This window comes from Erythrolamprus reginae, chromosome 1 (assembly GCF_031021105.1).
Source record: "Erythrolamprus reginae isolate rEryReg1 chromosome 1, rEryReg1.hap1, whole genome shotgun sequence".
NCBI lineage: Eukaryota > Metazoa > Chordata > Lepidosauria > Squamata > Dipsadidae > Erythrolamprus > Erythrolamprus reginae.
The window spans coordinates 337,549,645-337,566,858 of record NC_091950.1 but is presented as its reverse complement, the minus strand read 5'-3'; the positions used below and the strand labels follow the sequence as shown (position 1 = coordinate 337,566,858).

Below are 17,214 nucleotides of genomic sequence, written 5' to 3'. Positions count from 1 at the left end.
TTTGTATGTATGATTGGTTCTTTAAATTGGAGTTTTTTAGATTATTTTTAATATTAGATTTGTTTACATTGTCTTTTTGTTGCTGTTAGCCACCTCGAGTCTGCGGAGAGGGGCGGCATACAAATCTAATTAATAAATAAATAAATATAAATCTCTTTCCGGATGGTAGAATAAAAAAGGGCTGACTTGGTGTGAGTCGTCCCTGAGGAGTTTCCTCACTCTTCTAAGGAAGTGAGCCCTAGCGATGTCATCTAGCGATATCAGGGGACAGCTCACGATGTTTATGCTGTGCTTACCACCCTCTGTAATGTCTTTCTATCTGCAGCTGTCAAGCCAGCATACCATACCATAATGCAATGAGTGAGGATTGTGGATGGGTAAAAGGAGGTCATCAGTTTTAAGTTTTAATTAGGATTTTAGATATTGCTTGTTTTTTCCTTGACTTCTTTTTATTGCTATTGCTATTGTTATTGTAATTTTATACTGTTGTGAGCCGCCATGAGTCCTTCGGGATTGGGCGGCATAGAAGTAAAATTAAATGAATAAATAAATCAGTTGTTGTTCCACTTTGTTTTTTTCGCAAGACCCTGAGAAAGTGGAGTCTCTCTTGGGCCTTTCTTTGTTGATTTTATAACCTTTCTTGCCACATTTGTTAAGTGAGTAATTGCAGTTGTTAAGTTAATCGCCCAGTTAAGTGAGTTGGGCTTTCCTATTGATTTTGCTAGTAAGAAGGTCGTGGGGTATGGCAAATGTCCCCAAGTGGCCGAATGCTGATCACATGACTATGGGGATGCTGTAAGTATGAAAAGTGTGAAAAATGGTCAAGTCATTTTTTTCAATGCCATTGTAACTTTGAATGGTTTCTCAATGAATGTTGTAAGTCGAGGACTACCTGTATTTTAAGAGTGGCAAAAGTATTTTCAATATTCACCTGAAGAGTACCCTATGCAACTAGACTTACAATCCTAGGTTTAGAAAGCTTAGAACTACGTTGCCTTAAACAGGACCTAAGTATAGCCCATAAAATCATCTGCTACAACATCCTTCCTGCCAACTATACTTCAGGTTCAACCACAACAACACACGAACACACAACAGATACAAACTTAAAATAAACCGTTCCAAACTCGACTGCAGGAAATGTGGAACTCGCTACCTGACTCTGTAGTATCATCACCTAACCCCCAAAACTTTACCCTTAGACTATCCACTGTTGATCTCATCCAATTCTTAAAGGGCGTGCATAAAGCGTGCTTTCCATCACGTGTCCTAATGTTTCTCTCTTAATAGTATCATGTATATAAACATTGTTATATCTTTGCATACTACCAATACGTATTTGACAAAATAAATAAATAAAATAAATAAATAAGATGCTACGGCCTTTTCTGTATAAAACAAGCACTCTGCTACAGCTCTTTCAAACAAGAAGTGTGTCATGGGGGGGGATGTCTTTTGAAATGTAGCACATACAGTGTTCCCTCGATTTTCACGGGGGATGCGTTCCGAGACCGCCCGCGAAAGTTGAAATTCCGCAAAGTAGAGATGCAGAAGTAAATACACTATTTTTGGCTATGAACAGTATCACAAGCCTTCCCTTAACACTTTAAACCCCTAAACTGCAATTTCTCATTCCCTTAGCAACCATTTAGATTATTACTCACCATGTTTATTTATTAAAGTTTATTTTAAAAAATGTTTATTAAAGGTGGACGAAAGTTTGGCGATGATATATGACGTCATTGGGTGGGAAAAACCATGGTATAGGGGAAAAAACCACAAAGTATTTTTTAATTAATATTTTTTTTAAACCGTGGTATAGCCGATTCGCGAAGTTCGAACCCACGAAAATCGAGGGACCACTGTAATTGTTTTTTGAAGTTATATTGTATATAGAGTGACACTTAAAAAACGTAAGTTCATGACTGAAAGAAAAGTCTTGTTGTGGATATTCCTCACATACCTTCTGCACCAATTGAAACAAGTTTGACACCCTTGCTTGCTATAAAATCCAGAGCTTTGTTGACATTTGCAATTTTATGGAAGCGCATCTTTCCTCTATCTGGTTTCGGAAGTCTTTCTCCTGCAAGAAAAAAGAATCAAAAGAATTTGTGAATACTGGAATCTGGCTGCACTACTCTAGTGGGAGAAGCATGCTCTTTGCTATCTAAAACCAAAGGCAGCTGCTGGGTTAACAGAGAAGATGCAAACTATCATACCAAGGTTGCCTTTTGTTTCTTCCCTCTGTATTTAATGTTTTTAATATTTTAATATTTATGATTTTAATTGTAAGCCATCCCAGAGTTGCTTTGTAGAGTGAGTTGGATGATATATAAATTTAATAAATAAATACACAAATAAAACTAAAATCTTGTCTTCTTTGAGGATTTATTTTAATGATTGAGCTTATTTGCAGTGTAATAAAATGACTCATTTTACCTTTACTTTATTTTTATTCATTGTTTAATTTTATTGATGCAATAAAAACGATTGCATCTTTCCAAGCTATGATATACAGTTTGTATATTCACTTTTTAGCTTAATTTTTAGTCCTTTAGAACAGTGGTCCCCAACCTTTTTTCCACCAGGGACCAGTTTCAGCAAGACAATTTTTCTATGGCCCGGTGGGGGCGGAAAGGGGTGTGGTTTTGGGCGGGATTAAGCATGAGGGTATAGCTTATCATTCCATTGTCTCTCTTCCCTCCCCCCCTTTTTAATTTTGCGGGGGAACCGAGGTGACAGAGGGAGGAAGTGTGGGAAGGGGCGGTTTCCTGTCTCTTTCCCCTCCCGTTCACTCGGGACCGCCGTTTGCCTTTCAGCAGATTCAGAGGACACCCCCCGCCACCGCCCGCTCCGGCTGGGATTCCAGCAAGGAATCCCAGAGGAGGGGGAGGTGCCTCCATGGACACAGTCACCTTCCTTTGTGATGGCTGCCTGCTTGGAGTGCCCACCACCAGATCCGGTAATTTTCTTGCACCAAGGAATCCTTCCAAAAGAAAATTACCGGAGCTGGTGGTGGGGGTTTCATGGTCACACGCACACCACTGGCTTCGCTCCCACCCAGGACCCCGGGAATAGGGTGGGGGAGCCTGGCAAAAAAAGAGCTGCACAATGCCAAAGCCTTTCCGTTTGAGCTGCAGGCAGAGCAAGGGCTTTGCGAGGGCTTCGCAAGGAGGAAATAGACCACTTTCGACAAGAGAAGAAAGACAGGAAAGGAAGAAAGCAAGCAAGCAAGTAAAGGTTTTCTCAGCCCGAGGGAAACGGCGGTCCCGAGTGAACGCGAGGGGAAAGAGACAGGAAACAGCTTGGCACTCGCCGGCTCCACAGCAGCTGCTGACTCCGCGGACCGGTGCAACATGCCTTGCGGCCTGGTACTGGTCCGCGGACCGGCGGTTGGGGACCCCTGCTTTAGAATACTTCAAGCATTAAAAATTAATGTACCAGTTTTTAATATTTAGTTCAGATCCAAAGGAAAGCAACTAGAAATGGCTCTCAGCATCCTTTATCATTGATAAATCATTGATTTGAAAATATCATTTACTATCCCACCAAGGTCTTACTTCAGAAGAAAGATATTATTTAAAAATAGTTGGCCTTCATTTTTTTTATGCTGGGAATATAATAAATTTGAAGAAATTTTGCTTTATATACCATGCTATGTAATTCCAATTAGCTATGTAACATTATCATGTTAGCCAAGTTCTTGAAAGGAAATTATGGGTTGAAATGGTGTGTTAAACTCCAAAAGCTGGTATAATTCCATCTATGAAGAAATTTGGTTATATTGCGTTTGACCTGTTGTAAAAAGGTTGGAAATATGCTTGCTCCCAGGCTTCAAAGGCTGTCTTATTAAAATTTGCTTTAATGCATTTGCATTCAAATTTATGCAATTCCAAAAGAGAAGTGAATGAGAAAATGATGCTTCAATATCATGTTTAAATTGAAATATATGTTTGTATGTTTAAGATAAATATTTAGAATTAGATACAGTTTAGATAAGTAGTATTTCTAAGTTTTTACATAAATTGGTTTAATTCTTTAATTGCCTGGGTTTTTAAGTTATCTGGCTATTTTTTTTTTAATCATTTGGGTTCTTTCTTTCTCTACTTAGAAGTTTAACTATGCAGTCTTTTTCCCCTTCTCAATACATACTTTTTTATGCAACAGATAAGGTTACTTTTTTGAAGTCTTTCATAGAACAGTGGTATAGTTATATAAGTATACTAGTACAGTGGTACCTCTACTTAAGAACTTAATTTGTTCTGCAACCAGGTTCTTAAGTTAAAAAGTTTGTAAGTAGAAGCAATTTTTCCCATAGGAATCAATGTAAAAGCAAATAATTCATGCAAAACCATTAGGAAAGAAATAAAAGCTCAGAATTTGGGTGGGAGGAAGAGGAGGAAGAAGAAGAGGAGGACAGTCGCTGCCAAAGGAAGAAGTTGAGGTGAGGCGAATAAAAAAAATCCAAAACTTTAAGGCTTTTTTAAAAATGGCAGGAAACTGGCCGGGCCTTCGTGCTGCTCTCAAATTTCCTGGGAAATTTTTCCGGGCTCAGGTTCTTAAGTAGAAAATGGTTCTTAAGAAGAGGCAAATAAATCTTGAACACCTGGTTCTTATCTAGAAAAGTTCTTAAATAGAGGTGTTCTTAGGTAGAGGTACCACTGTATTTAGTTTCATTGCTAATAATGAAAGTTTTTCAACAAATGATTTTAACATGTATTAAAGTTGTACTTAAAAATACTGAGTGCAATCCCGGATACTACAAAGAGGAAGCAAAACTGATAGCGATCCATTGGAACAAGAAACGGATTGCTTGGGCAAGCATTGCGATTATATGAATATATTACTTCCACAATTTTAGCATTTGCTTTCCCTTTGGTTACTTTTTCTCTTTTCAAACTTGCATAGTTTTCTTTGGATACTATTAACAGGGCTGCAATTAATAATAAATGTTGCATCTCAATCAGCAACAACGTTTGGAGCCAGAACTGGCATGACATCGAAAAATCATGAGGCAGGTTCTGAAATACATCTTGACAAGGTGCTATCTTTAAACAAACCTGAAATGACTTCCAAGAGTAGCATCAGTTTCAGTCCATTTCTGAAATCGTCTTCGATGTTCTCAATCTGGGTTCCAGCTTTCCGCAGATGGGAATTGCACCAAGCTGTAAATGTCTGCCAATGCAATCAAGGACCTGATTATAAAAGCTATGTGTTTTAATAATAAGCTACAGATGCTCCGTTTCAGGCATTAACATCCCGAGTCAAAATTGAAATGCTACCATTCTAGAAATTGAAATACTACCATTCTAGAAAATTGGCTGACTTTAGGACAAAGGTACATCACGTCTGTTTTGTGTTAAATGAAGAACAAGGGGCAGCAGGATTTAATTTAATTTAATCAACTTCTATGCTGCCCAATCCCGTAGGACTCGGGGCGGCTTACAACAATAAAGGCAAGGATAGTAGAATTTATTTATTTATTTATTCATTCATTCATTCATTCATTCATTCAATTTTTATGCCGCCCTTCTCTTTAGACTCAGGGTGGCTTACAACATGTTAGCAATAGCACTTTTTAAATAAAGCCAGCCTATTGCTCCCACAATACGGGTCCTCATTTTACCCACCTCAGAAGGATGGAAGGCTGAGTCAACCTTGAGCGAGTGATGAGATTTGAACCGCTGACCTACAGATCTACAGTCAGCTTCAGTGGCCTGCAGTACAGCACTCTACCTGCTGCGCCACCCCGGCTCTACAGAATATGGTAGTCTACTACTACTACTACTACTACTACTACTACTAATAATAATAATAATAATAATTTAAAAAAATTGATTAGATTTGTATGCCACCCCTTTCCAAGGACTCAGGGTGTTATCTTTGACAAACAAATAAGTAAAATAAAAATATTCACTCCTTGAACTCAGAATGAATATCAAGAGGCAATCTCTGACATCTCTGACATTCGTCCCTTGTCCAATTGTCTTTCCTTTATCTCATATATCATATATATTTTCTTCTTTTAATATATCTTCTCCTCTATTTTATATTTTTCTTTATATACCGTATATTACCTCATGTCTATTCTCTTCTATGTATTGTGTATTGGACAAAATAAATAAATAAATAAAATAAAATAAAGTCTCCAGGGTTGGGCTGCTGCCCGGATGGGGGGGAAACGCAGTGGGGCAGCAAAAATGGAGCTCCACCCCAGAGTATCCAATTTCCATTGAAAGATGTTGAAAGAAAATGCAGGGCATCCTGTATGAGCCACGCTCACAGTGTGGTAGTAAAAAATTAGGTAGCCCTTCATTGGACATCTCTGACACTCACAAATGCTGACAAAAAGGGATGAATATCTAAAGCTGTTGCAGATCCAATAATAACCAAAAAAACCCCACCCCAATCAAAATCCTCTCATTTCTCTATACAATGAAGTATTGAGGAGGAGCCAACAAGCTACCATTCCCCTTACAAATTGTGAAGCTCAGGAGACAGAAAGGACGATGAAGGAAGATTGCCCTCTAGTGGGGAAAGAAAGCCCCAATGAGCTCAGTTCTCCAAGATTTCTGAAGTCACAGAGGATGCTTTCAAAACAGCTCACTCAGCGCCCTTAAACCACCTCAGTTTTCCCGTTTAGCACTCTTTCTCAGACTGCCTATGGTCAGTAACTGTCTTGAATAGAAATTCTCACCGACTCTGACAGTTTGGAAAAGCCTCTACCTAACTCCAGCTTTTAAATATAATGTTGTCTAATAAATGCATGTTCACAACTTTGATGGAGGGTGAATGCGCTTATTTCTCATCTTTATAGACTGCCACAATTCAATGTGGTGAGGGGCAGCAGGCATAATACTGACTATAACATGTAATATAACATAAGTAGCATGTTGATACACTTATACTGTATTGGCTAGTGTCTTCTTCAGTAAGAATGCTAGGGATTGGATACTATAGCCTAGAGGTTAATACTCTGCCTTACAAGGCAAAGGTTGCAAGTTCAAGTCCCAGTGAAGGTATTGCTAGCCAATGAGGCCAAAATAGATCTATCCTAGTCTCCCTTAATTTATGTAACCCTTCCCTGGTGCAGAGCTGAAGGGATTGGATACTGTAGCCTAGAGGATAATTCTCTGCCTTACATGGCAAAGGTTGCAGGTTCAAGTCCCAGTGGGTATGGCTAGCTGATGAGGCCAAAATAAGGCCGAAATAGATAGATAAGTAAGAATGCTATATACCAGTGATGGTAAATCTTTTTTTCCTCAGGTGTTGAAAGAACGTGGGCTTCTGTATAATGCATGAGCAAGTGCCCACACCCATAATTCAATGCCTGGGGAGGGTGAAACCAGCTTCCCCTGCCCCCCAGAGGCCCTTTGGAGGCCAGAAACGGCCTGTTTCCCAACTTCTGGTGGGTCCATTAGGCTCGTGTTTCGCTTTACCCAGGCTCCAGAGGCTTCCCTGGAGCCGGGGAAGGGTAAAAACATCCTCCCACATCCCCCTGGAGGCTCTCTGGAACCCAAAAACACTCTCCCAGGAGCCTCTGTGCAAGCCAAAAATCAGCTGGCTGGCACACACATGCATGTCGGAGCTGAGCTAGGACAACGTCTCGCGTGCCAGCAGATAAGGTCCCACGTGCCACCTGTGGCACCCATGCCATAGGTTTGCCATCACTGCTATATACACTGCTCAAAAAAATAAAGGGAACACTTAACACAATATAACTGCAAATAAATCAAACTTCTGTCAAATCAAACTGTACACTTAGGAAGCGACAGTGATTGACAATCAATTTCACACGCTATTGTGTACATTCCACTTTGTACAGAACAAAGTATTCAATGAGAATATTTCATTCATTCAGATCTAGGATGTGTTATTTGAGTGTTCCCTGTATTTTTTGAGCGGTATATTTTATTGCATAAACAGGTAGTCTTTGTCGTACAACAGTTCATTTAGGGACTTTAGAAGTTACAAAAACCCTGAAAATAGTGACTTAGAACCAGTTTTCACACTTATGACCATTGCATCATTGGCGTGGCCACATGATCAAAATACAGATGCTTGGCAACTGACTCATATTTATCACGGTTCCAGTGCCTTGGGGTCAGTAGTGGTTTGCTAACGATACAGACAGTGAAGGGCTACCAAAATTTTAACTACCACACTGTGGCCGTGGCTTATGCAGGACGCCCTGCATTTTCTTTCAACTTCTTTCAGTGCAAATTGAGTGCTCTGGGGTGGAGCTCCATTTTTGCTACCCCGCTGCGTCCCCCCCCCCCAATCTGGGCAGCAGCACACCCCTGGGTACCAATGGGGCAAAATTCTCGTAACCACAGAAATTTTGGACTATGTTCTGGTCGTAAGTTGAGAGCTACTTGTACATTTCACACATGAAAGCACCATCGGGATGAAGTTTCATACCAATTATCATTCAACAGGGTGGGGGGAGCAATGCCATAAGAGCCCAATTTCTACAAGAAAAGGAGAAAGGTATCTGAACTATGAACATCTAAACTAGACTGATAAGAAGAGCTTTTAATTAATTAGTGTCTTGCAGCCTCTGTAAACAGTCCCTATAATGAAAGCAGCTTTCTCCATCTGCTAGCTTCCAGATGTGCCGAGATTATAAATCCCTCCTGGAAACTAGCAGAGCATTATTTTACTTACCTCTGCAAAGATACTCAAGGAGCTCTGTGTTTTGTTTTGTAATCATATTTTAACTTAGAATTGGCCTTTAAACATGCAGCTCCTTGAATACACAGAAGAAGAAGTAATTGATTCATTATGGCTGTTGCTACTCTCCCCCCCACCTCATCCTTAGATCAGTGGCCAAACTATGAAGTTGCTTGTATATTTTATTAGTGGCACTGTCCTCATTTCCAATAAATGTTTTACCGTCATCTTCAGGACAGTGATTTCTGACTCAACTGGAATAGATAAAAGTAGTTGTATAGTTCACACCATGTTTCACTCCAAGAGCTTTGTAAGGTTGCTACAATTCTTATCACAACTATCTTGACAGGAAAAATATGGTGCATTTTTCACACTACGGGGACAATGCTTGAGACATTTTGTCTGAGAAGTTAACCACTGTGGAAATGGATTTGACTTTATGATGCATCAGAATCAAGTGAAGTCCCAGGATTTTTCCATTCTGTACACAGTAATAAAATATATTATGCATAGAACAGATCGCATATATTTCTGCCTCTAGTATTTTAAACAACTCAGAAAATTATTTTGGATATTAAAGCTGATTCTCACATACTTCCATTCATACAAAAAATACATGGCCCAAAGAAGGGATATATTGAGACCAGAAAGCTACATATTAGTTCGACTACTGTAATGCTCTCTACATGGGGCTACATTTGAAGAGTGTTCGGAAACTTCAGATCGTGCAGAACGCAGCCACGAGACCCATCGTGAGGCTTCCAAGATCTGCCCACATTTCACCAACACTCCGCGGGCTGCACTGGCTGCCGATCAGTTTCTGGTCACAATTCAAAGTGTTGGTTATGACCTATAAAGCCCTACATGACATCAGACCAGAATATCTCCGAGACCGCCTCCTGCCGAACGAATCCCAGCGGCCAATTAGGTCCCACAGAGTGGGCCTTCTCTGTGTCCCATTGACCAAACAATGTCAGCTGGCGGGACCCAGGGGAAGAGCCTTCTCTGTGGCGGCCCCGACCCTCTGGAATCAACTCCCTCCAGAGATTCGAATAGCCCCCACCCTCCTCGCCGTCCGTAAAATGCTCAAGACCCACTTTTGTCACCAGGCGTGGGGATAATTACCATCTTTCTCCCTTTTTATTATATTTTTGGCCTTACTGCATGATAGATTAGGTTGAATGTGTGTGACTGCATAGCTAGGGGTTTTATTATGTTATCAATGTCTTTTTAAATGGATCTAATTTTTTATTGTTAGATTTGTAATGTATTGTATTACTGCTATGCTGTGAGCCGCCCCGAGTCTTCGGAGAGGGGCGGCATACAAATCTAATAAACTAAACTAACTATGCTATCACTAGAGAAAGAGAAGAAAATTCTTTGTGCTTGTTGTGGCCCGCCAGCAGCCTGTGCAGCAGTGGTGGGCTCCTGCTGGCTATTTGCTTGCAGCTCCGTGGCTCTGGCGCATGAGTGCGGGATCAAACACAATTTTGCTTGGCGCATGGGGGAAGCAAAGAAATTCATCAAAATGCACGCACAAGATTTTTCTACATGCACATGTGCGGGAAGCAAAATTGTGCTCGATCCCGCACTCCCGCACCAGAGCCGTGGAGCTGCACACAATTAGCCATACCGGGAGCCCACCACTGCCATGTAGCTGGTAGTGGATCCTGCCAGAGAAGAGGTTGATGTGGTGATGCGCCAGCAGCCTGTCTATCTGGCACCTGAGTCAGACAGCTATTCATCAAAGACTGTTTTACACTGTATTTGTGTTTGCCGACTACTAAAAAAGCTCGTCAGTAGACTTTAATTTAGGTTTGGACATAATTTGAGTGTGCGGTATTCCGACCTACAGAAATAAATCATTTTGAATTCATTTAGAATGGGTGGGAATCAGTGGATTGTTTCCGGTTTGGCCCGGTTTTCTGAACCAGTAGCGCTGGCGGGACACTCCGCCCACCTGCCCGAGATGCTTCTGCACATGCACAGAAGTGTTGTGCGTGCATGCAAGAGCGTGTGTGCAAGCGTGCGTTCAAACCAGTAGCAAAAGCATTTAGAACCCATTACTGGTGGGAATAAACATAGAAGGAATCTTTTTTTTAGAAGATATGCCTAGGACTGCATCCCTAATGGTACTTTTAAGTAGTACAGTGGTACTTCTACTTAAGAACTTAATTTGTTCCGTGACCAAGGTTCTTAAGTAGAAATGTTCTGAAGTAGAAGCAATGTTTCCCATAGGAATCAATATAAAAGCAAATAATGTGTGCAAACCTATTAGGAAAGAAATAAAAGCTTGGAATTTGGGTAGGAGGAGGAGAAGGAAGGAGAGGAAGAGGACAGTCGCTGCCAAAGGAAGAAAGTGAGGTGAGGTGAATCAAAAAAATCCAAAACTTTAAGGCTAAAAAAAAAAAAGAGGGACTCTGAGGCGGCAAGGAGGAGCACGCGCTTCCAATACATCTGGCGCAAGGCTGCCACCCATGTACTGCCTCCCATACAATGGTTGCTGCTCTTCCTTCCCATACTGAAGGGCTCCCCTCTCCTTTCGCTCGCTCGCTTTGTAGCTGGCGCCTTTCCTTCGCTGTGGTGACTCCTCAGCTGCCCAGACCGAAGGGAGCTTTCCTTTTCTCTGGGCGCTGGCAGAGGTTTATTCCCTGTCCAAGCATCCAGAGAAAGGAAAATGCTTTGTTTGCTCTGGACTGCCAAAGCCTCCTTAAGCGGCACCAAAAGGCTCCCCTGGCAGCCCGAGATGGCTGCGATTAAAGGGGGAATGGCAGGAAACTGGCCGGGCCTTCATGCCGCTCCCAAATTTCCTGGGAAATTTTTCCCTGCTCGGTTCTTAAGTAGAAAATGGTTCTTAAGCAGAGGCAAAAAAATCTTGAACACCCGGTTCTTATCTAGAAAAGTTCTTAAGTAGAGGCATTCTTAGGTAGAGGTACCACTGTACGATCCTTTAAAATTGTTCCTTCCCGGGATACCATCAAAGCCAGATAAACAGATGCAGTGCCCACCCATTCCATTGTTCCTCTTAGTGTCTTCTTTCAGTTTCCATGCGTTAAAAGAATAAGCTGCTGCCTCTGATTAATTTTTCCTATTAATATCACTGAGACAGAATTCAAAATATACTCATTTCTGAGCAGTCAAGCTGCAACGAACATACATCTCTAATAGCCTACATATCCCTTGGGACTGGAAAAGATACTATGTTTATTAGACCATTTATTGTTCACCATTCAAACATCAAAGCAGAGCGAGAGATCAGATAGCAGCTAGGGGTAATCTTGAAAAACCATCAGTGTGTGTCACAGTGTGACAATTAAATGATTTAGAGCCCCAATGTTCCAATTCTAAGGTTTCCCCACTGTGTTTTTTTCCTATTAAATAAACAAAAATACATCTGAGGACATTTTAGGGATTGTTAATACTGCATGGTGGTAGTAAGTGACAAAGGCAAAGGGAAACGCTTGATTTTCTGATTTTTTGTTTACAACAGGACAGATGGGCAGTTGTTATATAATTGATCCAGACCTCCGAATGTCTTTCCTAGAGGCAATATTTCTCCTGTTGAAAATATTGCAGATTAAACACTTATTCAATTATTTGTTGCTGCTGCTGGGACAATGGGAATTTGAATTAGACTCTCAACAAGGGATGGTGAAAACTTTAGTGGAATGTGTATTGGTTCATCAAAGACCTCTTGTGTAGAAATCCCATACAAGCCACAATCTTATTTACTATGGTGTCATCGCACAAATGGATACAAATTATGTCAGTGGTATCACGCACTGATGCAAATTAATTACATCCTTGGTATTATTTATTTCATAATGTCTCAACGCACAACACCTCGCTTGCCTCCCTGCAGACTTCCTGCCTTAAGCATTCACACAGTTTTGTGAAGATAAAGACATTTTAAATGAATACTTTTAACATCCTTAGGCTAATATCCTTATACAGTGGCACCTCTACTTAAGAACTTAATTTGTTCTGGGATCAGGTTCTTAAGTAGAAAAGTTTGTAAGAAGAAGCAATTTTTCTCATAGGAATCAATGTAAAAGCAAATAATGCGTGCGATTGGGGAAACCAAAGGGAGGGTGGAGACCCTGTTCCCTCCCTGGAGATTCCTAGAGAGGCCCCATGGAGGATTCTCCCCGCCTTTTCCGGCCATTTCCTCCCAGGAGAGTCCTAGAGAGGCCCCACGGAGGCCTGTCCCTGTCTTTTCCGGTTACAGTTTCAGAGACTCTAGTTTGTAAGTGGAAAATTGTTCTTGAAAAGAGGCAAAAAAATCTTGAACACCTGGTTCTTATCTAGAAAAGTTCATAAGTAGAGGCGTTCTTAGGTAGAGGTACCACTATATTTCTAACCATCACTGGTTAATATAAACCAATGATGATTATGATGATGATCAGTTGCATAACCAGCCAGATGTGTAGATAGGATTTGGTATCTTAATCTGTCTATAAAGTCCTTCCCAAAAACCTGAGATAAGCGGATGCTGTTGTTTGATGGTGATATATGGTGATGCAGGATGAAAGCTGTCCCAAGCAGTGTTCCCTCTAATTTTTTGGGGGGGTGGGCAGAAAAGTATAGTGTCTGAGCGGCAGTCCCTTCGGGACTGGGCGGCACAGAAATAATAAATAAATAAATAAACAAACAAACAAACAAACAAACAAAAAACCCACCCTGTTTTGCCTCAGAGAATTTCAAAATACAATACTGTACTGTGTGTCTATAACAGTGAGCTCATAATAGGGCAACTCTATCAGTATCAAAATGCCACTTAAATAGTTGAGCTAGTTTCAAACTAGATTTTGATTTTCTTTCTCTCTTCCTTACTCCCATTCTTTTTCTTTCTCTTTTCCTTCCTCTCTTTTTTCTATCTGTTTCTCTCTCTTCCTCTCTTCCTCTCTCTCTCCTTCCCTCTCACTCTTTCCCTCTCGGCTTCTGGGCAGGTTTGGAAAACTCTGAGTTGATGATGATTTTTAAGTGAGCGATTGCTCACTGCTCAGCTTAGGGGGAACTATGGTCCCAAGTAAAGCTGCCTTTTGCAACTGACTGATGGCGATTTTATCAGTGCCAATGGTGTTCAAGTGATGCTCCAGTTCAGGGGTGGGTTCCACTTACTTTCCTACCAACTCTTATCATGTTGGAAATGCACGTTTTGCTGTCTTTGTTCGTGTTTTGCTACAAGACATCGGGGAAATGACCCTCTGGGCATGCGCAGAAGCCTTTGTGCATGCGCAGAGGGTTCTTTGCCAGCCACTTTTAAGGAGCGCCGATCAGAGAACTGATTCAGGGCAGGCAGGGGTTGCTACTTACCATTGCTATCTGTGCAACGTGCACGAAGCTTTGGTTTGCTGACATGCATGCACATGCGTCCCAGTGAGATTTTGCTTCTGCACATGGGCAGGAAGCAAAACCTTCCAAGAGGACACACACATGCATGAGATTTAGGTGTTTTATTTGCTTCTGCGCATGCACAGGAGCAAAGGATTGCTGAAATCACACACACGCACATAACCTCTTGCAAGATTTTGCTTCCTGCGCATGCACAGAAGCAAAACCTTGCTGGGACATGCACGCACATGCACTGGAGATGCAGAACTGCGCATGCAGTTCCACTTTCGCTACCGGTGCACAGTATGGCCCATACCGGGTAGCAACCCAGCACTGTTTCAGGGGTGTGGCCAGCCACCTATCGCTGCCATTTCGGCGAGTGGGATCAAATTACCATCACCCATTCGGGCGAACCAGTCCAAACCAGCAGCAACCCATCACTGCTCCAGTTATTTTGGGATTGCACCAGTGAAGGGCTACCAAACTTTTTACTTCCACACAGGGCGTGGCTTATGCAGGACGCCCTGCATTTTCTTTCAACATCTTTCAGTGCAAATTGGGTGCTCTGGGATGGAGCTCCATTTTCAATACCCCACTGCATTCCTCCCCATTTGGGCAACAGCAACACCCCTGCATTGCACCCAAGATTCCTATTACTGTATTTGTTTCTTTAGCCACTGTTGTGTCCTGAGATTTGCATGTTAGCTAACAAGTTTCCAATCAGGTCTGTTCTATTGAGCGGGAGAGTAAAGAGTGCTGATTGGTTCTTCCCAGCTGGAGCTCCCTATTTAAACAGAACCCACCAGCTGGGCTGTTGCTGGAGTTTTTCACTTACACCAATAAAGAGCTGACATCAGTAAACCTACCTCCTGCCTCTTCATTATCAGAACAGCCACGGTTATTTTATTTCTCTTTGCAGGACTTTATATTCTGCAAAAAAAATTCTTCTGTTCTTTTTTTTCCTGCTCTGCTGTCTCTAGGTATTGTAATGTCCACTATCCAGAGGATTTGGGGGGGTTTTGTCTTTCTTATCAACAATTGTTAAACCTGGGATGTTAGATTGTTATTAGTTACCCTCAGGGGTGGGCTACTGCCCGGACAGTGGGGAACACAATGGGGTAGTAAAAATGGAGCTCCACCCCAGAGCACCCAATTTGCACTGAAAGATGTTGAAATAAAATGCAGGCCGTCCTGCATAAGCCACACCCACAGTGTGGTAGTAAAATTTTTGGTAGCCCTTCACTGGTTATGTTAAATCACTGCACCTGAGACTTCTTTCTTGTTCAAAGCATATTTATTTCCAACACATAACAACTAACTGTTCCTCTCAATAGCAACTCCCAACAAGGGCAACGGCTAATCCGTTGCCCTATTTATACCTTTCGGCAACCTAAAACTAGCCTATCCAATCAGCGATTTTCTGTTATTTCTTTAAACGAACACAACAGGTTACACTTGTATGCTGCCTGACTCTTCCCAAACATTGTACTTTCCATATAGGCTGGATTACATCAAAGATCTTGCTAGCACGAAGAAGAGGGGAAGACTCCATTACATGTTCAGGAATTCAAGAAGAGGAAAATGGCTTTATTGTACAGTAAATTAAACCCAAACACCCAAACACCCACTCAGCAAACCCAGTGCATCTTCAAAAGGCCTTGTTATATCTGCCGGGAACGTGTCAAATCTTTCGCTTATGACATGGTATCAGAGAGAAAGAAAGAGATTAGCTAAATGCTGACAGGTTACAATGCACATCAGGCAACACAGTTCTATTGCAGGGAAATTGCCTCTCATGAATGAAGGTGAATATATGTGTCCAGGTACCATCAGATATGCAGAACCAGTAGAATTTTTTTTCTTTTTTTCCCTTCTGGGCTCTGGGTATGTTTTTCCTATCACAGTAAATGAGGTTGAATGTGTATAATTTTAGAAGAGCTATGCATGCGTGTGTTTGTGTATTCATACACATTATATAGTAGATAATGTGTATTTTTGTCTGCCTATGTGCAATATGTATGTACACATATGGCTTATATACATAGAATTAAATAGTATATTTAATAGTATCAGTAATAGTTAATAGACAGAGAAATTGTATCTCTTTGAGGCGATGAGAGGCCAGGCACCCTAACCTTAACCTAAACCCTTGACGTGAGTGACATCAAGTTGCCACCTTTAAGCCAGTCACATGACCTTTAAGCCACCCCGGTCACATGATCATCAAGCCACTCCCACCTGGTCACATGGCTTGATGGTCACAAGCCACACCCACAAAATAAGCCACGTAGTAAAACTTTTTGCAGCACTTCATTGTCTGGGAACAGAGGTTTTGTCTTCCAAGCTTTCGAACTCAATGCTGGAGCCCTTCTTCAGGGAATTTCTCTCTAAGGGAGCATGTGCTGTTCTGTGTTTGGTATTTATGGTGCCTGTTGTATGTGGCTTTTTAGATGTTGACTCTCTAGTACCATATTAGTCATTTAGCAAACAGTTGACCATAGAGCTAAAATGCCAGGTCCAGAGTACTCCCAATCCAACCAAGAAAAAGATTACAAAGGAATTTAATATATTGAGATATTCAAAGGGCTGCTACTTTCTATTTCCTGTTCTAGTTCCATTTTGGAACTAATTAAGTGTAGATGATAATAATAATAATAATTATTATTATTATTATTATTATTATTATTATTATTATTATTATTATTATTATTTATTAGATTTGTATGCCGCCCTTCTCCATAGACTCGGGGCGGCTAACAACAATGATAAAAACAGCATGTGACAATCCAATAATAAAACAGCTAAAAACCCTTATTATAAAACCAAACATACACACAGACATACCATGCATAACTTGTAATGGCCTAGGGGGAAGGAATATCTCAACTCCCCCACGCCTGGCGGTATAAATGAGTCTTGAGTAGTTTACGAAAGACAGGGAGGGTGGGGGCAATTCTAATCTCCGGGGGGAGTTGGTTCCAGAGGGCCGGGGCCGCCACAGAGAAGGCTCTTCCCCTGGGGCCCGCCAAACGACATTGTTTAGTCGACGGGACCGGTGGAAGGCCAACTATGTGGTTATACTTTAGATACTTTAAAGATACTTTATCAAAGCATAGACGTGGAGGAGGGAAACCTCTTTTTTTAACAGATGAGCACCTCAGTTTTATAGGAGAAACAAATGACATTTGTGACCCCCTGTAATGTTCT

At 41.3% G+C, this 17,214-nt stretch overlaps 1 protein-coding gene across 2 annotated transcripts in view; it reads right to left on the bottom strand.

Annotated features, from left to right (window-relative positions):
• The window catches only part of ACTN2 (actinin alpha 2), a 93,598-nt gene that overhangs the window by 59,263 nt on the left and 17,121 nt on the right, over positions 1-17,214 (bottom strand). For both annotated transcript variants that reach the window (XM_070734007.1, XM_070734009.1), the window contains exons 2-3: positions 5,061-5,175; positions 1,964-2,083 (exon numbers count right to left, since the gene is read on the bottom strand). In XM_070734007.1, the coding sequence (XP_070590108.1) occupies positions 1,964-2,083; positions 5,061-5,175 (235 nt within the window). The remainder of the gene's footprint in view (positions 1-1,963; positions 2,084-5,060; positions 5,176-17,214) is intronic.